The 22,419-nt window shown below is 43.1% G+C and overlaps 1 protein-coding gene across 3 annotated transcripts in view; it reads right to left on the bottom strand.

Annotated features, from left to right (window-relative positions):
- The window catches only part of ZDHHC9 (zDHHC palmitoyltransferase 9), an 86,588-nt gene that overhangs the window by 12,666 nt on the left and 51,503 nt on the right, over positions 1–22,419 (bottom strand). The window contains exons 1-5 of one of the 3 annotated variants that reach the window (XM_072816401.1): positions 19,510–19,698; positions 19,081–19,149; positions 17,561–17,862; positions 7,169–7,329; positions 1,671–1,829 (exon numbers count right to left, since the gene is read on the bottom strand). In XM_072816401.1, coding sequence (XP_072672502.1) covers positions 1,671–1,829; positions 7,169–7,329; positions 17,561–17,727 — 487 coding nt within the window. In that variant the 5' untranslated portion in view covers positions 17,728–17,862; positions 19,081–19,149; positions 19,510–19,698. Of the gene's footprint in view, positions 1–1,670; positions 1,830–7,168; positions 7,330–17,560; positions 17,863–19,080; positions 19,150–19,509; positions 19,717–22,419 lie in introns of those variants that run through there. The other 2 variants (XM_072816402.1, XM_072816403.1) reach the window with 2 other exon arrangements.

Genomic DNA, 22,419 nt, shown 5'->3' with positions numbered 1-22,419 from the left:
TGTTCCAATTTACACTCCTGTCAGGGAGTGTAAGCATGATCAGGTTTTATTTGGTAATGTTCTGGATTTTAAAAGATCTTGTTTTAATTTTTATTTCTCTGATTTATAGTAAGGATGAAACTTTTTCATGTTAATTAGTTAATAACATATCCCATTTACGAACTGTCCATATTTCTCCTGGAATGTTAGTGTTTCTTTTTTTAGGATTTTATTTATTCATGACAGACAGAGAGAGAGAGGCACAGAGACACAGGCAGAGGGGGAAGCAGGCTCCACGCAGGGAGCCCGACGCAGGACTCGATTCCGGGTTCCCAGGATCACATCCTGGGCCGAAGGCAGTACCAAACCACTGAGCCACCTGGGCTGCCCGGTGTTTGTTTTTAAAAATCAATTTGAATGAGTTCTTTATATTTAAGAATATTAATAAGGAGAGGGAATTCTTTATGAAAAACTTCACATCAGACCTTTTTGAAATATCGAGTTTCCTAGCTAATTTAAAATGAGTTTTAATTTATAAAAATCCTATCTATACACAGATTTTTACCATATAAAGTAAGTTTTATCTTCCTGACCTTTGCCTAAAGAATTGGCTAATAAGAAGTAAGCAATGTTCTCAGTCAGGCATGTTCCATGGCATATACAAAGAGTGCTAAAAGTTTGCTCGGGGTGCCTGGGTGGCTCAGTCAGTTAAGTGTTTGACTCGGGGTCCTAGGATCGAGGCCCGCCTGAGGCTCCACGCTCAGTGCAGAGTCTGTTTGTCCCTCTCCTTCCCCCTCTTTCCTCCTCTCCCCGGCCCCCGGCACCCATGTGTGCTCATGCTCTCTCTCTCTCTTTCAAATAAAAAGATAAAATCCTTTTTAAAAAGAAGTATGTTTACTGGTAATGTAAGGAGTTGCACATATATGCCTATCCATAGACATATTTCCTGCCTATTTCTGATCTTTCTCAGGGCTCAGCACACACTAGGCAGTGATTACAACCAAGCCACATATATGGAGATAGAACCATAGGCCCATGTATTATGCACACCAGCCACCCTTGCAGCCTCAGCAGAGAAAGATGAAAGGACAGTGTTGGAACCAGACCTGCTCTAGTTTCATCTCATATTAATTACATGAACCTGCACAAAGGTTCTTCACTTATTTCCTCACCTGTAAAAAGAGGATAATACCTACCTCATGGGGTTCTTATGAGTCTTAAATGAGAGAAAGGGAAAGCACTTAGCACAGTGCCTGGTATATAGCAGGAACTCAGTAAATGCTAGCAACTTTCTTCTTGGAAACACTACTTCTTACATATCCCTTCCTTCCCCGCTGCTGCCCTCCAGTGGACTAGGGTTCTCTTCCCCCTACCTAATAAGGTGGGCTCCACTTGAAACAAATCCAGATTTGAAAAACAGGTAAAGTCTACTCACCCATTTCCAAAAAGGTTTTTTAATATAAATTTTAGGCTAGAGGATATTTAAATTATGATTCGATCTCCAGAAGTACAGTTGATCTACAGTTGTTCAGAAGCATTTTTCCTATCTAAAGTTTCCTATCTAATTCTAGCTTATTTCCTATAAGTCTATCTTCCCACTCCTACTGATTTTTCCCTGGAATAATAACCCTAACCCTCTCCTCCTTCAACTCAGCCTTCCCCCCAGACAAAGCCACTTTGGCTTTACTCACCCACACAGTTGTCACAGATGCTGCAATGGGAGGCCCGGGGAGGCCGGAAGATCTTACATGTATAACAGTATTTCAGCTTCACAATCTGGTTGTTGATCTGGAAATTCTTGATACGAGGAGGTGGTCGCTGGCCCTGGGGCACTGCACCATTGGTAGCTTCTGTAGATCAGTAAAAACAGTTAATTTCACTGCTAGCCATTATTTGAGCCCTAAAGTCTTACCACTTCTCTAAAACTAGTGGGAGTAATCACCAGTTCCCTAGGCACACTGTCTTCTCCAGACTAACACTATCTGAGGACACTCTCAACATCAGAGAGTTGATACATCAGTAAAAAATGAAATTCCACTAAATGCTATACAATTCTTTTATGCACATGTGAAAGGGGTTTCTTCACGTTTTTTGGCAGATTACAAAGAAAAACATTCATAAGAAAAACTGAAATGGCTAAAAAATATATGAAATTAAAACCTTTTTTTTTGAAATGAAAACATTTAAATTCACTAACAATCAGGGGTACCTGAGTGGCTCAGTCAGTTAAGCATCTGCTTCCAGCTGGGGTCATGATTCTGGGGTCCTAGGATTGAGCCCTATGTTAGGTTCCCTGCTTAGTGGGGAGTCTGCAACTCCCTCTCTCTCTGCCCCCTACCCGGCTCCTGCTCACTCTCTCTCTCAAATAAATAAATAAATAAATAAATAAATAAATAAATAAATAAAACCTTTATAAATAAATAAGTTAATAAATTCATTAACAATCAAAGACATAAAAATCAACACAAAGACACTGTTACCTCCTACTATATTAACAAATATTAAAAAGAGTAAAAATGCCCAGTGTTGGCAAGGATGGGGAGAAGGTATTTTTATACACTATCAGTAAGCAATAAAAGCAGTGGCTTCCAAAAGTTTAAAGGCATATATTTTTTAACCCAGCAATTCTATTTCTAAGAATTTAATAAAATTACAATGAGATATACAAAAGATGTTGATGCAAGGCCATTTGCCACAGAGTCTCTTTTAATAGTGAAAACTTGAGGGATCCCTGGGTGGCGCAGCGGTTTGGCGCCTGCCTTTGGCCCAGGGCGTGATCCTGGAGACCCCGGATCGAATCCCACATCGGGCTCCCGGTGCATGGAGCCTGCTTCTCCCTCTGCCTGTGTCTCTGCCTCTCTCCCTCTGTGTGTCTACCATAAATGAATAAATAAAATCTTTAAAAAAATAAAAAAAAATAGTGAAAACTTGAAAATAACCTCAGTGTCACAATAGGAGGTTGGTTAAATAAATTATGATACTTGCATAGGATGGAATATTATGCAACCATTTAAAATGATATATATAGAAAAAAAATAAAATGATATAGACAAGTCAATGAAGATACAGGACAATATTCACAATACGTTGCAAAATGAAAATATGCATTAGAAAGCAACATGCATAAAAGGATATTATCTTGCAAAAATAAAAAATATGCATGAAAAAAGACTGATAATACTTAGAATCAGAAAAACAATTATTTATAAATAAGATTAATGCATGCTTATTGTAACAAGCTTGGAAAAAATAGAAAATACATATGAGAAAAAATAAAAATCATTGACAGTCTCTCAATTCAGGGATATCCATGCATTTTGGTGTATTTCCTTAACAGATAAATAAACATTCACAACTTTTAAAAATTAGAGATCACATTCTAAGTATAATTTTGTATTCTGTATCTTTCACTTAACATTATATGGTGAACTTTTCCAGGTTTGTTAATTTCTCTTCTAAAAACATTAATATCAGCAATATAATATTCTATCATATGCATATACTGTAATTTATTTAACCATTCTATATTGTAGGACATTTAAGTGGCCTCTGGGTTTTTACATTTAAATGATGTTGCATGAAAAAACTTAAAATATTTCAGGTAAAGTTTAAATCCCCTTTGATCACCACTCCAATCACAATTCCCACCTCCCCTCCTCAAGAATGTATACGTATTGGGGCACCTGGGTGGCTCAGTCAGTTGAGCAACTAACTCTTGGTCTCAGCCCAGGTAGTGATCTCAGGGTGGTGAGATTGAGACCTGCCTGAGTCCAGCTATGGACTCACCGCAGAGTCTGCTTGAAATTCTCTCCCTCTCCCTCGGCCCCTCCCCACACTCACTCACTCTCTCTAATAAGTAAAATCTTAAAAAAGAATATATACATGCTTTAAAGTTAATTTCTAAAACATAAAGGAAAAAAAGGAAAGCATGTTGAAGTCTGAGCAGTAATAGATGAAGTTGCCAGCATTAAAATAGCCAGGCCCATATTAAAAAAGAAAAAAATGATGTACTGAAAATCCTTCTACAGTAATTTGTATAACTGATTATTTCCCTTAAATAAACTCTAAGTAGAGTGGAATTACTGGGTCAAAGGGTATGAATCCTTAAAGCCCATATTGCTTATTGCCAAAATGCTTTCCAGACAGTATCAATTTGCACGCCCATCCATCTGCAGCATATGAGAATGCCTGTCTCGTTGCATCCTAGATATGCAGGATAATTCTAAAAACAGAATAATTTTTCAATTCACTTTGATTTTAAAAATATCTGCCATATGGAACTTTTTTCCTTTTTTTGCAGAGTGGGGTGGATGCTGTGAAATCAAACAATAACAGTGCATCACAAGTTTTAAAAGAATGGGGATAGCTATTCATTAGAGAATGATATAAGTACCATCATGCCACCTTAATATTCCTTTGCATGTGCTTTACATGAAGACACCTGTGAGACAGGGTTCATGGTTCATCTTCCCCATGAGGCGCTATGATTCAAGGGAATCACAATGTCATCTTCTGCCCCTCAGCCCCCAGGCACAGAGCATACCCAGAACTGGGATGAACGTAAGTTGACAAAAACTCACTAACATAAACATACGAATGAATGCAAAAAATGCATTCGTCTATGGAGAGAAACATACTAAAAGGAGAAGTCACAACAATGTGACAGCTCAAGCCTGGGCTCCAGGCCCAGTGATCCGGCAAAACAGAATTGACCTTGCTAACACCTGCTGTGAGATGCAAGAGACCAGTTTCTCTATATGTTAATGGAAAGAGGATGATAAAAGAATCATCCAGATGGAAAAAAGATGGCACATACAACTCTCCCTCCTATCTTGCTCCTAACTACTCCAGCTTTACCAGGTCTCCCCTGAACTCCAGCTGCACCAAGACACCCAGCCTCTGCCTTCTCGCCACTGTTTCCACTTTCACCCCATCCCTAAGCTCAGATGTGCACAAACCTATGTCCGCTTAGCTCAACTAAAACAGTCTGGAATTCTTCAAAAAGAAATTCACTATGAAGCTAGAGGGAGGGACACCTGGGTGGCTCAAAGGTTGAGCATCTGCCTTTGGCTCAGGGCGTGATCCTAGAGTCCCGAGATCAAGTCCCACATCGGGCTTCCTGCATGGAGCCTGTTTCTTCCTCTGCCTGTGTCTCTGCCTCTCTCTCTCTCTCTCTCTCTCTCTCTGTCTCTCATGAATAAATAAATAAAATCTTTTAAAAAAAGAAGCTAGAGGGAAATGCAGCTAAAATAAACAAAAGAAATACAAAAGATTGGAAGCTTTCAAACCCTTCTAAAAGAGTACCAAATCAACACTGTAAACTTACACAACGTTGTGTCAATTACATCTTGATAAAACTGGAGGAAAAAACATCAAATGGAAATAGGAGAAAATATTTCATTGATGATAGCATGCATATAAACATTAGGAATAAACTCGGGGGCAGCCTGGGTAGCTCAGTGGTTTAGCACCACCTTCAGCCCAGGGCATGATCCTGGAGACCCAGGATTGAGTCCCATGTCAGGCTCCCTGCATGGAGGCTGTTTCTCCCTCTGTTTGTCTCTACCTCGCTGTCTCTCTGTTTCTCATGAATAAATAAATAATAATAAAATCTTAAAAAAAAAAAAGGAATAAACTCGGGCAGCCTGGGTGGCTCAGGGGTTTAGCACTGTCTTTAGCCCAGGGCTGATCCTGGAGACCCGGGATCAAGTCCCACGTTGGGCTCCCTGCATTGAGCCTGCTTCTCCCTCTGCCTGTGCCTCTGCCTCTCTCTGTCTCTCTCATGAATAAATAATAAAATCTTTTTAAAAAAGGAATACACTCAATATGAGAAATACAGAAACTAGATTTTAAAACTATAAAAATGTTATTCGGGATCCCTGGGTGGTGCAGCGGTTTGGCGCCTGCCTTTGGCCCAGGGCGTGATCCTGGAGACCCGGGATCGAATCCCACATCAGGCTCCTGGTGCATGGAGCCTGCTTCTCCCTCGGCCTGTGTCTCTGCCTCTCTCTCTCTCTCTCTCTCTCTCTGTGACTATCATAAATAAATTAAAAAAATTAAAAAAAAAATAAAACTTGAGGAGCGATTTAAAGCATTAAAAAAAAATGTTATTCAAGGGCATAAAATTTAATCTGAAAATAGAGACATAGTATTTTCTTAGGCAGATAATATTATACAAATGTAAATTCTCTCAAAAATATAAATGTAATGTAATATCTATTATAACTCTAATATGTTTGTGTGTTTCTAGTTAAATAAAATAATATTAAAATCAAAAATCAAACAAACACCCTAACAATCCAAAGGCTAACCATAGATTGGTGGTCCATGGGCATACCTTCTAGTCTTACAAGTTTTGGGTCCCGTTCTTCTACTTTATCTGGATTCAATGCTGATTCAAGCTACTTGGGTACTGGACTTGCAAACAATTTAGGCAGGCACTGCTGTTGGTCTGGGGAGCTTCTAGTTCCTCCTAGTACTAGTATCATGGCCTTTTTTTCCAGTGCGAGCTCCTAGGATATTCCCTCCTTTAGCCTCTAGCCCTTGGGATCTTCTGCTTCAATTTGTGGAGCCATCCTGGCTTCTGGCTAGTGTAGCACTTCATCTCTATCCCAAAGAGACCTACCCTGAGCTGAAAACTGCACTGTAATGAGCCTGTAACTACTTCCTTTACCTTCTTTTACCTTCCTAGAATTCTCAGTGGTTCCTGGCACCACGGCTGTCTCCTCTTACCTTGCGTATTGCCTTAAAGCAGGAATTCTTGGTGGGGCCTATGAATGTGCTTCAAAAGATCTATGAATCCCTGAAATCACCAAAACTATGTGTATATGCAAATATATAAGAATATTTTTATGAAAAGAAGGCTTAAAGCTTTCATTTAAAAAATCCAATGAGTTCATGACCCCCAAAAGTAAAAAAGCCTATCCTCTTGGGAACAGTGCAGCAGGACTTTGGTAACAAACCCCTCCTGAAACACAACCCAACACAAGGAAGAATGAAGCATATAGCTTTCAAGTCTTGCTAAATCTGCCTTACCAAAATCATAGGGTGGTCATGATCTCAGATTCAGGATCTTGCAGGAAAAAAACTAAAAATGACTCTTAATCTGCAATTACCATTATGATTCCATTCCCTTAGTGATTAAAGTCACTCACTGCACAGCATCTCACCAGCTGGTTAGAAAACTCACCTATCTCCATTTCTATGAAAGCCGCTTCATCTGGGAGGGCCCGAGGGATCACTCCTGGGTCACTGAAGCTGGTCCTCAACAGTGTAGCCATGGAGAAAAGGAAGAGCATGGCAGCAAACACAGGGATGGCAGGAGACAGCTGGACAGCCAGGTATCGACATCTGAAGAAAGCAGGCAATTGAACATTTAGCTATACCTACATTAGCTATACCTCAAACTGTTACCAGCGTGTCAATCTTGTCTTCACAACAAAATCAGCATGACCTTGAGGGAAGGGCCTATGTTTTTTTTCTTCTCTTGAATTACCCATAACTCCTAATATATGGCTCTGCACATAGTAGGAGATCAACACTTACTTGATCGATGCCACCTATAACCTAGAGAAGACAGTCTCAGGGGACTTCCCCTTATCAGCAAGTCTCAGCCTGCTGAGAACCACATTTCCTCTGTGCCTTGGGAAAGGCTCACACTAAGGTCAGGGAAGCAACTGGGCCTGGACTGGTAATTACCACAGGTTTCTCTCACTCTGAGAATGTCTAGAGCTTTTCATGACCTCTCATCAGGCATTAGCCCTGAGCTCAAGGAGGAGGAAGAAAAATGAGTACGATCCATGAAGCGGGGTCCCAGCATCAGGCAGAGGGTACATCTGGCATGCTTCAAGGCCAGTGAAAAGCTTCAGGGCTGCTGACTGTCTTTGCAACATCCATCTTCTTCTCTCCTCGATCAGCTCTGCTAGTAGGTGCTTAGTGACCTTAGGCAAGGGAATAAGAAAATTGTATCTCCTTGGCACCCCTTCCCAACATGTTTGCTCCCCCTCTTTCCTCATAATTCACCTGGAAGGCCACTCCCCTTCCTCTCTGGATATCCCAGTTCTACTCATCTTTCAGGTCCCAGAGACATCAACACCATCACTGTCAACATCACAACTTACTGAGCACTTGGCATATGCCAGGCACTGCACTAAGCCTTTTATATGCATTATCTCATTCAATTCTCACACTAACTCTATGAGGTAGTCTATTAGACCCATTTGATAAATGAAGAATCTGGGATTTAGAGAAATCTTGCCTCCTCTGATAGGCCTTTCCTAAGGTGCCCTAATCTCTCCCTTCTCTAGCGTCGTCCTCACTGTCAGAGCTTCACATTGTTTCCTAGCTGTTTTTCACTATGTTGACCTCATCTCCCCAGCTGGACTTCATGAGAGCAAGAACCTTGTCTTTTTGGAGTGGGGATGTTTGGGATTGAATTCTGGCTCCACCAGTTCCTAGTTGGGTGACTTAATTAACTTCAGTCTCCTTAGCTGTGAAATGAGGATAATAATAGTACTACATAGGGTCACTGTGTACATCAAATGCATGCATATAAATGAAATGCTTAGAACTGCACCTGAAACATAGTAAACGTTAAGTAAGTGTCAGCTATTAACATCACCATCATGGTTCTCTATCTCCCAGAGCTTAATACAAGTATGGGGACAAAGAAGCTATCAACAAATACTTGTTGCATTAAACTGAATTTCAAACCAAATAAATAGGAATATGTGATGAGAGTTATCACTGACCTATTTTTATTCTCTTCCTCCTGAGGCACATTTTTTCCTTCAATACAGAGATCTTCTCTTGGAGGCAGACTATAAGTGGATGAGCAAGGGCCAGAGGGAGAGCAGAGAAAGTAAGCTAAGGAAAAAACGCTTACCTCATCCACATGGGGATTAAGCAAGCTGCTGTCCACTCAGAGCAAACATTTAACCCCATGTTGTACATTCGCTGTAGTTTTGAAACAATACATATGAGATCTTCCCTCTGCCTCCCTGCCACACACATGACTGCAGGGGCCGGTGCGAACCAACTATTATATTAGGCTGAGCAGTTTGTCCTGAAGGTGAACATATGTAGTGAACCTGCAAAATGATTTTTGTGGCTTTTTGTTTGCTTGCCTGCTTGTTTGTTTTTAACAAAATCTTTGGTCATAGCCTGATTTTATATGATTTACTTCCTCCCCTAAAGGCTAAGGGTAGGGGGTAAATTTTGAAGAACTAAAGAATCTAAATATAGGGTAATTAAGGCCCTTGAATTTCACTAACTTGTGGAACCCCCTCTTTTCCACTGTTTCACCTTCAGTAGCACAGTTAATCAAGAAGTGAATTTGGAAACAAAAGTCACCTCTGCTATCAGGGACCCAAAGGACACAGGAGAAACACAAGACTGTTTTATGAACAAGCCAAGTAAAGTTACCACACTAACAGAAAAGAGCCATCTTTCTAGTCACTGCCCGTTTCTAAGATCACTCTTGAAAACAAGTAAGTAATTTCTCTAGGACTCACATTGCTCTGGGGGTACAGTCTCCAACAAATGAACTTAGAAAAATCAAAACTATCTGATTGGCCACCAAAGGGATTTTAAATTGTTTTATTACAAGAAAAAGATATAGAGAAAATAGAACTCTCTCTCTTTTTCTCTCTCTCTTTCTCTCGTACACACACACACACACACACACACAGACATCAATGTTGCCCCCCATGCATGAAGGATCCGAGATTAACCAAGTCCCATTCCAACACCTGCTTGTTAACCAGACAAAGGACAACTTAGATTTGAATTACACTACACCATCAAGGATAAAGGTCTCTGTAATCTCCACACGGACTATCTTCTGCACCTGCTAAAACAATCCATTCTGTATGTCAACAAGTACACAATAGGCCCATTGTATTGTTCTCCAGAGATGAGGCTATTGGCAGCCAGTTGTCACTAGTGAGTGGGTGTGGCTGGGAAGGCAGATGTGGGACCAGCAGGCCTTTCCACTCCAAGTAAGAGGAAACTTAGAGAGCCAGTGGCTAAGACTGTTGTTAACTACAACCTATAGTGTCTGTCTTTAATAGTTATGGTCAAAAATACCCCCTTAGGTTAATCTGATAACTGCAGCAAGCTAGAGATGTCTCTGACAGGAATAGGGTACATGAAGATTTGGTGGCAATTCCCAATACCAACCTGAAAAGTCAGGAGTATCCTTTTTTTTTTTTTTTTTTTTTTTTTTTTTTAGTCAGGAGTATCCTAAATCACGAATTCATCTTAGTGGAAGACTGGATATGTCATCCATGAATATAAGCTAACTGTTTTTGAAATCCTCTAGCATTTTCCATTTATATCACTTCTTGGAATAATTATATCCATATTCTTAAAACAGAACTCTCTTTTGTCTTCAAGGTGCCAAGAGGCTTTCCCCCTTCCAGAAGGTTTAGAAGTTGCTTTTCTCCCTTTTTAATTTTTTAAACTCAACCATGTCCCTACTAAGTATTCATTTATGCCACCTGAAGAGATATCATTATTTTAAGCCACCTTCTACCAACTTCTTGATTGGCCTCAGGCTCCCATAGCTGGGTAACATGACTGGACTTCCACATGTCCCATGGGCCACATGGTGGTACTGTCTAGCAGTAACCAGCAGTGCCAGGCTGGGCTGGTGTGTCATGTCCCATCCCCCAACCCTAGCATGCTAGTTCATTGGAGGGACAATGATAATGACACAGACTTCAATTGAGATGAAAAAAACTCAAAAGAGATTCATGAGTAGAGCTAGTAAGAAACCAGACAGATTCCATAGCAGGGCTCTGCCTCACAGACTAGGAGCACGGAATGGTGTTCTTTAAAATACTCTACCTCTAAGTCTCCCTAATAGCTCAGTGCAATCAATCCGCCAACAAGTGCTGTGGGTCTAACAAATGAAGAACAAGAGAAAATAGGAGTTAATTTTGTTAGGAAAACATAACTAACATATGAAACAGCTAGAGAAGAAGATAAGACCAATAATCAAGTGTTAGGAGGGTGATTCAGACTCTAAAGACTATAAGTGGTCAGAGAAGAGCTCTCGTGGGAAGCTGATGGCTGCTTAAAACTGCTCCTATGGCAGCTGTTAAGGGTGGCTTTAAGAAAGAGCTGTGCTTGGAACAGCAGAAAGGGCCCAAGGTTAGAGCCCTACGATGGCCCTTGTCCCACATAATAGTAATAAGCCTTTACTATAAGTCTTCACTCATATGGACAGTTTTCTGTTCTCTTACATACTACTTACCTTTAAAGCATAGTAAACATGTAGAATCACCTATAAGGCTGGCTCAAGGGTCTTCTGATGACACTCAAGAGTCTGCTTATAGGGAAAAAGTTTCCTTGAACACTAAAAACATAATTTAAAATCAGCCTCCAGATTGACTGCTATGTGAAGGTCAGAGGAAGATGCATAAGCCTATTTTGCTCCAGTAGTAATGGGGAAAATTAACCAAACAGGGACATTTTCAATTCTGAGGCAATGAGCCATCCTCTCACTGAGGAGGGCCAAAATCTCTATCTAGGCAAACTTGTTAGGTAGTTGCTAAATCACAGTGATAATAGCAAATTTCACTTTCAATTATAACAAAAACAACAAATTTCAAGTATATCAAATAACAAATTTCAGTTATAATGTACTCCTGCTCAAAAACTTAGAACAAATCCCTGCTGCTTATTATATGAATCCCCAAACCCCACAAGCCAGTATTCTAAGGCCTTCCATTAACTGGCCTTATCTAATCATCATCATAAGGTTCTTGCGTTCTCATTGCTCCATTCCAGAAATATCCCCCTAATTATCCTGAATTCACTAGCTTCTTGCTATTGCAAAAGGCATAAGGTGTCTCTTTTGTTCTTAAACACAATACCAGCTCAGGCATCTCTGAGGAAGAAGATTTAGGAAGTCTCTTCTCTCCCTCGATAAACATCTCAACTGATGTCAGCATGCTGGGGGACATCCCTGTTCTTTGGGCTCACTTTTCCCAAAATAGATCACTATACTAAATTAAGACTCGTTCTCAAAAGATGGAAGGGGTGCCTGGGTGGCACAGTCCATTAAGCCTTCAACTCTTGGATTTCAGCTCAGGTCAGTATCTCAGGGTCCTGGGATCGAGCCCCACATGAGGCTCCATGCTCAGCATAGAGTCTGCTTGAGACTCTCTCTCTCTCACCCTCTGCCTCTCCCACTTATATCCTCTCTTTCTCTAAAGTAAATAAATAAATTTTTTTTAAAAAGATGGGAGATGCATTCAATAGAGACTGACAGTGTGAAACTCATTACCACAAAAGGTAGTAGAGGCTGAAAATATATAGATAAATTCTGAATGACAGAACTGCAAAGGAAGGAAAGCATACTGTTCAGAAGACATAACCCAACCCTTCTCCAGGGAACGTGCTTTATCAGGAAGTTGAACTTAGCTACACACTATAACAGATTGATATCAGAGAGGCAACTGTGACTTTCTAAAACTGCCTTTGGTTAGCCAAGTCATACACAGAATCTTGAGCTAGGTAAAGTACAAGACAGAATCTCCACAGAAAAATTTTCCAGAGAATGTTTTCTTGGTTAGAGATCATAATAAAGTCACTTTTTCCTCTTCCCAATCTCATCTAAGTAACTTCAGGAACCTGGACCTTGGTACTACAGACACAAACATTCTGCTGTGTCAGTTTGGCTTTGGTCTACATAACTGTGTTTCTTTAAACCTGGTAACTTTGTGTTGTCAGATTGCCTTTTCTCTCCCACATATCTGCAGGGATATGGTGCTCTTCTCATCAGGATTAGGATCACCTGCATGGTAATGAGGTAGGGAACACACACTGCTTAATTTTTCTCCAAGCCATCCTCATTGGGGCAGCAGGGACTATGAGTAGCCACAGAGGTGATGATCTGTCCTAAGTCACAAAGCTTCCTTTCTAGGTTCACACTTAAAGATGGGCTTCTCTGTTCCTGCAAGGCTACCAGAATGCCATGCCAGAATGCTATTAGTTTTCTACAAAGATGCCTTCATTTCCTAGGAGCATGAGCTGGGGAGGCCCAAATAACCTAGATGCCACTAGGAAACACAATCACTAGCTAGAAAGAACCCAGAATATGCTGGTCTAGCATTTGGCACTATGTTCGCTTTAATAAATCTAAATGTCTTCAGGATTTCACACCCAAAAGGTAATAATGAGATGAAAAGCAGTGTCATACAGAGGCATTGGCTGGCTGACTAATCTGATAAAGGGACCTCTCTTCTGTGGGCCTAGTTTCCTCACCTGCACAAGGATGGAGATAGTCTCCAAGGCCCCTTCTAGTTCTACCATTCTATGATTCTGTGAGTCAAGATTGTTATATTTTAAGTGTATCCAGAATGTATGAATTCAGTTACATTTATTGACCACCTACTCTGTTAGGTCTGGTAGAGGGCACTATTGGGGCTACATAGACATAAAAGATAGTCCCTGACATTGAAAGAGCTCAAAGTGTAATTATCATAGAACTTAGAAATCTAAGAACTGTCCTATGATGATGTGTTAAATGAGCAGTATGTACAACTAGTCTTACAAATGCAGAAGTTACTGGAAAGGTTTCATGAAGGAAGACTCAAGAAGGGACTTGAAACAGAGGTAGAATTTGGATAGGCTAGGAGTGGGTCAATTACTAGGCAGCACTACAAGGCTTTTTTCAGTTTATCCAATTCAATGACTCCTCTGCACATCAAAAGCACCTGTGAAGGTCAGTCCAACAAGGTCTGATAGTACCTTGATACAATTTCCTCTACACACAGCACAAGGAGGCATAAGCACTGATCATTGACACAAACTGCTTTTGTGTCAAGAGGGGGTCAAGAGTCACACAGTCATCCTTGCCACAAGAAAAGTCTGGGTACCTTGACCCCACCAGTAATCTGGTCATAAAATTAAAAGAAACAGCTAGGAAGCCAACTCTAGAAGACAGTGAATGTGTTCCTTCCTCCAAGCTTTATCAGGAAGTTGACTTTGACCAAATACCACAATAGTCTTTGAGTAGCTGGACATCTCACAGTTGTCAGCGTCATTCCACTAGAATGTCCTGACATTACCAGCCAAGCTAGTGGCAACGTGTTCATGCAAGCTAGACAGGGTTTGGGCAGAAAAGACTGAGAATGGTTCATGTGGTCAAAGCTGAAACTGGCACACGCACTCACATCTAAATACCTCACCCTAAAAATAAATTAGAAAATCCTCTTTTATTTTTATTTATGTTTTTAGGAAATCTTTTTTTAAAGCACTGCATAATTTTCATGTTGCTTTTAAAGTCAATACATTTAACATAGATATAATTACATTTAAATATGGAATATATTTAAATACAGCTATCTACTGGTAATCTATCCTTCCCTTTTCAGGGTGTGTATTTGAATCTTCCAGACAAACATAATGGTTATACAGAATTTCAGACTCTCAGGGGTGCATGAGGCTTAGTGATAATCTAGTCCAATTTCCCATTCCCAGCAAGAATTCACTTTGTGACAGCAGCCCTGAGAGATGGCCACCCAGTATCTTTGGAAACACTTATAACAATACAGAGCTAACTAGCTCCTAAAGAGACAAACTTTTCTCATTTTATGTATTCAACCTACTCTCTGTCCACTCAAAATTATAGGTCCCTCCTCTGAGAAGTCGAAACGTGTGAAGGCAAAATCCAAAAACAAAAAGATACCACTGGCACTACTAACATTGCATGTTTTCATCAAGGGGTGCCCGCGTGCCTGACCAGATTCCTCAAGCCATCTGGCTGACCCAGGGCTGTGCCGTGGGCAGCTATAAATCAACTTGCACTTGTTCCTAAGCACCTGCTGCAGGCAAGACCCTATTATGGAAATGCAGGTCCAGATGTGCAGCAAGATCTCGACTTCCCCAAGGCAAAAGTGCAGCAGGCAGAGGATGTGCAATCCACACCCCTAGACAATTTGAGGATGAAAACAGACAGCCCTCTGTCACTGGTGGTTCAGATGCCATCACCTGCCTAAAGACAGGAGATTAGATCAGCTGATTTCCTGACGTCTTCCTAAGCTTTAATACTAACCAAGGGGCCCACATTCTGCCCCCCAAGTCCTACCCCCACACTGTGTGGTTGGTAGTGAATTATACTCCAAAGGAAAAGGTCGACCAGAAAGAGATTTCATGCTTCAGAGGCATGCTGCTGTCCTTTGTACAGCTTGTCACTGGCTAGTCATAAGGCAGCCACCACCTAGAGTCTCTGTGTGTCTATATATGACAGACCCAGGCAAACACATATGCGCACACATACAAACACACACGCATGTGCACAAACAGATTTCACTACCCTCAATAAAAAGGATTTATCGCCAGGGTCCTCTCTCCTTTGGTTAGATTTATGCTTTCCCATTCCACTCATTCGCTAACCTGTTAACTTCCTTCTTTCTTCCCCTCTCCATTCTCCTTCCCCCAGCCCTACCCTCAAACATAATTATTCTATCTGAGTGGCTCTGTTGATTAAGCACTGGACTCTTGATTGATTGATTGATTGACTCAGGTCATGATCTCAGGGCTATGGGATCAAGCCCTGTGTTGGGCTTCACACTCAGCATAGAGTCAGCTTGTCCCTCTTGCTCTGCTCTTCACCCAGCTTTCTCTCTCTCTCTCTCTCAAATAAATAAAGAAATAAAATCTTTTTTTAAAAAATTGCTCTATCACACAGACAGCTGGAACTCATGGCAGTTCACAAACAACCTCACCCCTCATATCTGAGGGCAAAGCACAAGAAGTAACTTGGGGGGGAAAGTCATTTTAGTAGAAAATTCAACCTGCCTCCGTCAAACAGTAACTTGGCTAATTATAAGCTTCATCCCACAGGCAGTTTTGCTCAGAGGCCTTTGGGGCCCAAGTGGGACAGATCCGAATCAGACTCTGTCTGGCTCCCAGATACAAAGAGGGCCAAATGCCAAACAGCTCCAAATTTCAAATTCCCCTGGACAGCCAAACCAGAGGTTGCCTGGGCCCAGAATTACCAGATCACTCAGGGCCTGGAAACAAATCTCATCTCTGTTTTAAATGGTTCCAACCACAAAAATTTAACTCTAGGATGGAAGGGTGTGGTGGCAAAAAGAGCTAGTGTTTCAGCAGGGGAAAGACTGAAAGAGAGGGAGAATGACAGAGAGTAGAGTTCGGCTCTGCACTTCAAAAAGAAGCAAGGCAGGAATAAAGAAAAAAAACCTTGAAGAGTGACAGGGGAAACATTTTTTTTAACAGTACACATATGCCTGCCTGACTGCACATGCTCTCACATGGACCACACACAAGTACACACACAGACACACACACACACACACTCCACCATAAACCTCAGACTGGGAAGCAACTAAGAAGCCATCACCAACCTGACTTTGCCAAATACTTCACAAAGTCGGCAGCAACAGCAGCAGCAAAAGTGCCTTTGACAAAGATCCTCTCTGACCTTCCTTTCCTAGCCCTGTTATAAACTGCCCCCCTCCCCCTGCTGTTATCCAAGCCAGCTGCAACCATCAAAAAGTCTGGCAAAGCAGCCTTAAAAAATCACTCTTGATGCACCGGGAAGGCCTGGAGCCCTCACAGAAGAAGGGCAAAAATGAGCTCCAGGAGAGCAAAGCTCATTTTAATTACCCACAAAGGCTGGCTGAGGAGCCCCCTCCTCCCTCTCATGGCCACGCCCCAGCATGGGAGCTCCATTTCCAGGTCACTCTAGTATATGAACTATAGCAGGCTCATACCAGGTGTGGCTTACAGTCTGTACACACACCTCTTGGCTCCCCGGGGCTCTCATAATAATCTCAAAATTAGCATTGCTCCCATCCCTCAAGTATATAGCATTCTCAGCACACCCAGTAGTCATGCCATAGTACCCTAGAATCCAACTGGCCACCTCCCTAGAGCAGTGACCTATACAGGATTCAAACAGTGACTCTAGTACTAGCTATTACATCACAGAAAAAAAAAATAACTCCAAGGCTGGTATCAGGCTCACAGAGAATACGGAGTTGTTTATGTTGAGTGATCTTGAGTGAAACTCACATTTAATAAGCACATATGTGCCACACATTCAGCGAGTTTGTAGCACATTTGAGGCTGAAACTGGTCTGCAGGTCCCCAGTAATTAGCTTTTCAATTTAATAGCTAGCAGAGAGCTGAGCCCTAAGGAAATAGGACCCAGAGTAACAGAATAGGTGAGTTTTGTGGTACAGAGTAATGACCATGAGGGCTACCCTTAGGCCCAGATGGGGTGGGGAAGAGGGATTCTGTCACTAAGTGCCTAAGGAGACCACTGAAAAGGAGAGGCTAATAACAAAGAAATTCCTTTTTTCCCAAATGTGCCAGGGATAGTCCCAAATCAGTGCTATAAAATTGGGGTCAAAGGTCTTGGCCTTTTTAGGAAGCATGGACTCTGCTATAAGCACAAAGAAATGAATTCAGTCAGCATGATCTAAGGACATTGCTCAAGAGGATAGTGCCATCCAAGGACCATCCACAAACTTCCCAGAAAGAGAGTTCTTCCCCTAGACCCAAAGTAACCATAATCAGGCAACTCTATTCAATGGAAACTCACTCGAAGGCGAAGAAGAGTGTACATGTCCCCAGGATGAGGAAGAGGGTCAAATAGAAGATGCCCTTTTGCCGGGCCATCATGACTCGCCCATCACAGCAGAAGGTGTTCCTGCCTGGGAGCTTCTCCCATTTCCGTGTCACCTTCTTTCTCACCACCATCACAGACATGACTGGAATTCCTGGTCCAAAATGGGCTTTGTGATTACAAGAGGGAAGAAACAGAAGCTGAGCCCAGGTTTGAAATCACGATGCCTGCTATTGCTGCCGCAGGGTCAAACATCATCAAAAGTCCAATTTCTAGGCCTAAGAAAAAGCACAAAAGGTAAAAAAAATGAGGCAGGAACAAGAAAATGCAGTTCAATCCTCCTTTCCCAGAGGTGGAAAGATGAGCACTGCCTGAAGGGGTAGGGGTAGGGAAGTGGGAAAAGTTTATTTCTAATCTGTGTTAGCAAAGGAGAAAAGGTTAAAGGTCCTCAAAAAAAAGAGGGGGGCTAGCATACCTTCTTAAATAAATCCCTATGCTTCCAATATAATACTGATGATTTGATCATCATAGAACTTTGGAACTAGAAGGGATTTTATGGGTGATAACCCCAATTACTTTATTTTGGAAGTGAGTAAAGTTAAGACCAAAGAGAGGAAGTAACTTGTCCAGGGTCACACAGCTGCAAAGCTAAGCCAAGAAAATACGTCTGCTGACTTCCAGTTCAGGGCACTTTCCACTATACCACTGTTCTATAATCATCAGTAAGAGGACTCTAAAAACAATAGTAGAGTTTGTGTCCCTAAGGAGCTATTCCCTCCCCTCCTCCACTTCACCTTCTTTCTTCAATTAGCCACTCAAATATGAATCACACCCGGGAACAAATCACCCTCTGGCAGGGCTAGGAGGTTCTGGACACTCTGTACACATATCCAGGTTGTATTTACTCAAAACAGATTTCCCCTAATCAAACCCTCTGTAACTTCCTGAGTCCGGGAAATGAATCAATCTTGACAGTCTAGCCTAACATTTGTGGGAATCTTAATGAAACCACATCACAGACCCATAGGTGAAAGGCTGACTTAAGCAGGAGAGGTTCTGGAATGGTTAGGGGTGGGGGTGGGGGTGGTGGAGTGGACATGGCAGCAGCTAAGAAAAGTCATAAAGGTGCTTGCTTTCTGGGACATTTCATAAGTGCCATCCCTACTCGGCATCCTGAACCCCACCCCCCCCACCCCCCCCCCCCACCCCCCCCCCGGCCCAGCCTTTTTCAGCCACTGCCCACCTTCTCCTCTCAGGTGTGGTGCTGTGGCCTCTATTTACTGAAACCACATGCCCCACGCTGGCAAGAATGAGGTGGAAGCCTGCAGACTGCCTGACTGATGAGAAACAACCAACCCAAAATCATTCCGGGCTGGAGAGGGCAAGGGTCCAAATAGAGACCAGGAGATGAGCAGGGAAATGAGAAAGCAAGAAGGCTTGGCCAAGGGGAGGGAGCACCAGAGGTGCAGAGAACACTTCCTTTGTGTAAAACTAACCTGGAAAACAATCTCCTCCAGATAAACCGGCCCAGCGGGGGAAGAGAGACCAGGAAGGGGAGCCGGGCCCTGGGAGAACAAAGATCAAAATCCGTCGAGAGCCAGCGACCGGCTCACCAGCCGGGAACCGGAGGCCCGAGTCCGGGGCGGGCGGCGGGCGGCGGGCGGCGGGCGCGGCCTCGGGAGGCCAGCCCTGCCTCCGCCACGCAGCGGACCACCGCCCCAGGCAGGTTGGGACGCGCGCCACCTCCACACGCTCGTACACACTCACACACGCCCCGCCACGTGTAGTCACCCGCGGCCAGGGGCTCGGCGGCTGCCCAGATGAGAAGGGCAGCTGCCGACGTCCGCACGGCCCGGAGCAGCGAAGGGGCTGGCAGCCCACCATGCGGCCGAGCCCAGGAGACCCCAACCCCCACCCCTCGTTACCTGAACCCGGGAGACCGAACTCGGCCGGGACTGAGGGCAGGAAGTGGACCGTCCCAGGGGACCACGTCAGCTGCCAGAGGTGGCAGCGACTTCTCCTTCCCAGCCCGGAGGCTGCCTCCTCCTGACAAGGGGCCCCAATGGTCGGGGCCCTAAACCAGCTGTGGCAACCGCCCACCGCTGGCCGAATGGAACGCTCCTCACGTCACCAGGTCGTTCCAGTAGTTGCTCGCCCGCCATTGGCTGCTCGGCCTCAGCGCCTCCGCCCCTGCCACCCCTGCCCCAAACTACCATTGGCTATCCCGAATGCCACTCGACGCTGCCTCCGCCCCACTCCCCCACCCATCTCCCGGCTTCGTGCCCACCTGCCAAGCCACTGCCAGCCTCCCTTTGGGGTCCGAGCGCCAATGTGAGAAGCGTCGCTTTCTACTGTTAGAGTTACACAGAGACGGAGGTTAAGGGTAGTGCAGATGGGACAAGGAGGGATGGGCTACCAACCTCCCCCCGCCACACACACACGGTGAGACACTGAAGCAACACTGGCTCATAGATCCGGGTGCTCACCCCATACTAGGTCCGCCCTGGGCCCCTTTGGCCCTACGTGCATGAAATCAACTTGCGATTTTACTCTTTATCAGCATAAAAACAAGTCCTCTGCCTCCCAAGTCCCATTCAGTAGTTTAGGGACCTCACCTCTGTCCCAGTCACCCTGGCCTGCATCTCTAAGGTTTCCGGAACAAAACAAACAAACATAAAAAGGAACTTGAAAGGGAGAACTGTCCCCAGGAACATGCAATCATTTTGCAGCACTGAAAACAAATAATTGATGGTGATGAAGTTACAGAAACTCTACTGACAGGACTTAAATTCTTCCAGTTCGGTAATGAGGTAAGATTGCCAAGAAGGTTGCAAATTACTGTTCGCTTTGGAGAGCTTTAGATAACTGGAGGGGGGCGGGGATACAAGGCAGAATCCCCACCCACCAACCACATTGATTCTTTCCTTCGGCCTCTCCCTTCTGCAGCTACAGCCACAATGAGCCACTGCTGATCCCAGTGAGCCTCATCCTTTGGAAGTTCGAGGTGGGTGTGGGAAAAACAGTTGAGAACCAGGGCATCACTATTATACAGCGGACTTTAAAAGATACCATATCTGCTTCTACTAGTATAGTTCCTTACTTCCAAATATAAGGGGAAATATGAGAAAGGGCTGAAAGTGGCCTCTCCTTACCCGTCACACTGCTGGGGACAGTGCCTAGGTTGCCAGCCATTTTCCTGAGCTTGAATAAAGTTTCTCTAGAGTGAGAATATTTGCAATTAATATGCAGGAGACTGCCAAAGCTCTTCCCAAGACAATTTTTGTGTGTGTTAGTTGAAGGACCACATACATGGTCAGAAACTATTTCTCCTTTATAGTATTTGGGTCCCACATGATATGAAGAAAAAAACTATGTAATGATAATTACATTTGACACTTTCATGGCACCACCCTTCAATCAAAAATTTAAAAGGATTGAAAAATCACTAGGTAATTCTCTTATGAGAGAGATGTGTTATAATTAATTTTAGGGTAAAGTATGTCTTTATAAAGCTTCTATTGTTCCTTAGCACTCATACTGATTATAATCATTGCTTTATTCCCTATAACCTGCATGATTGGTAGTATCATTGTCTCCAATTCTACCCTCTTTGAATCCTGGAGGGTGCTGGTATTGCATACACTTGGTATGGAACAGAGAAGAACTTCCCTTGGCTCCATAAAACCCCTGGATTCCTCAGCTAGTGTACACAAGATGCCCTTAGGAATAGCATGTTTGTCCCAGCTGCCATCCCAGTCAAAGATAAATCTCTGCAGCTTCCAAACATACTTTGTCCATATCTCAGATGTAGGTGAAGCCCAGGGAGTCCTGGAATCAATGTGTCACAGCAACACATTTCTGGGCCCTGCCCCTCCCTGGTATGGGTCACATCCCTCCGGGATTAAGTGGCTATGTAGGTCAGGCTTGTTTTATTATTATCTGTTATTGCTTGTGTTTACCACTAAAAGAAACATGAGGAAGATTTATATGAACAAATATTCCATAGCACTTCCTTCTATGTACTTACATCAGTTTATATAACCCTGAAAGTCTTAACGCACACACACAAGTAAATTGTGACTATAAAATGAGATGGTTTCTTTTTTCTCTTCTCTTCCCAACAAACCTCCCAGATTTTATGTATCCAAATGAGCACTGGTTCCCTTCAAGGAGAGTTACAGGCACATGATGAGCACTAGAAACACCACTGCAATCACCTTCTGTTGTGTGGTATACTATACATTTTGGTATGCCTCTTTAAAGATATCTGTCTCCATATTTATGGCTCCCATGATAGTATGTGTTTGTGGATGTGTAGGGATAAAATGCTGGCCTGAGTGCTGCCAGTGGGCTGCAGCTTGCCTGTTAGTTTTGCTCCAGGTGTTTCTTCTGCAAACACCCAAAGACCCATTTAGCACTGCATGTAAGAACAGACCCCCCCAAATCAGCCTTCATCCTGCATTCTAGCTCATGATGACCCTTTTCGTTTGCTCCATCTTCTCAAGTTCCAACCCTCCTCCCCACCCTTGTGTCCCTTCCCACTCCACCTACCTGACCTGCACTCCTTTCCCAACTCTTTGGCTATAAATTAATATATATTTGTACCATGAATTGATGAGTAAAAGAAAGAACCATGAGACACTCTGCCCACACATAACCAACTAGCTCTTAGGCAGCAGCTATTTCCCTGAGGCCTGGGCTGCTATCACTGACATAGAAGAGGCAGAATGGTGTGTATAGCAGAAGGCACAAAAGCTTTATGGCCAAATAGACCTGGATTCAAATTTTGGCTCTTAGTAGCTTATATAAACTTCTGTAAAATAGAGCTAATACCT

Source organism: Canis lupus, chromosome X (assembly GCF_048164855.1).
Source record: "Canis lupus baileyi chromosome X, mCanLup2.hap1, whole genome shotgun sequence".
NCBI classification, from domain to species: domain Eukaryota; kingdom Metazoa; phylum Chordata; class Mammalia; order Carnivora; family Canidae; genus Canis; species Canis lupus.
This window is presented reverse-complemented; position numbering and strand designations above follow the sequence as displayed.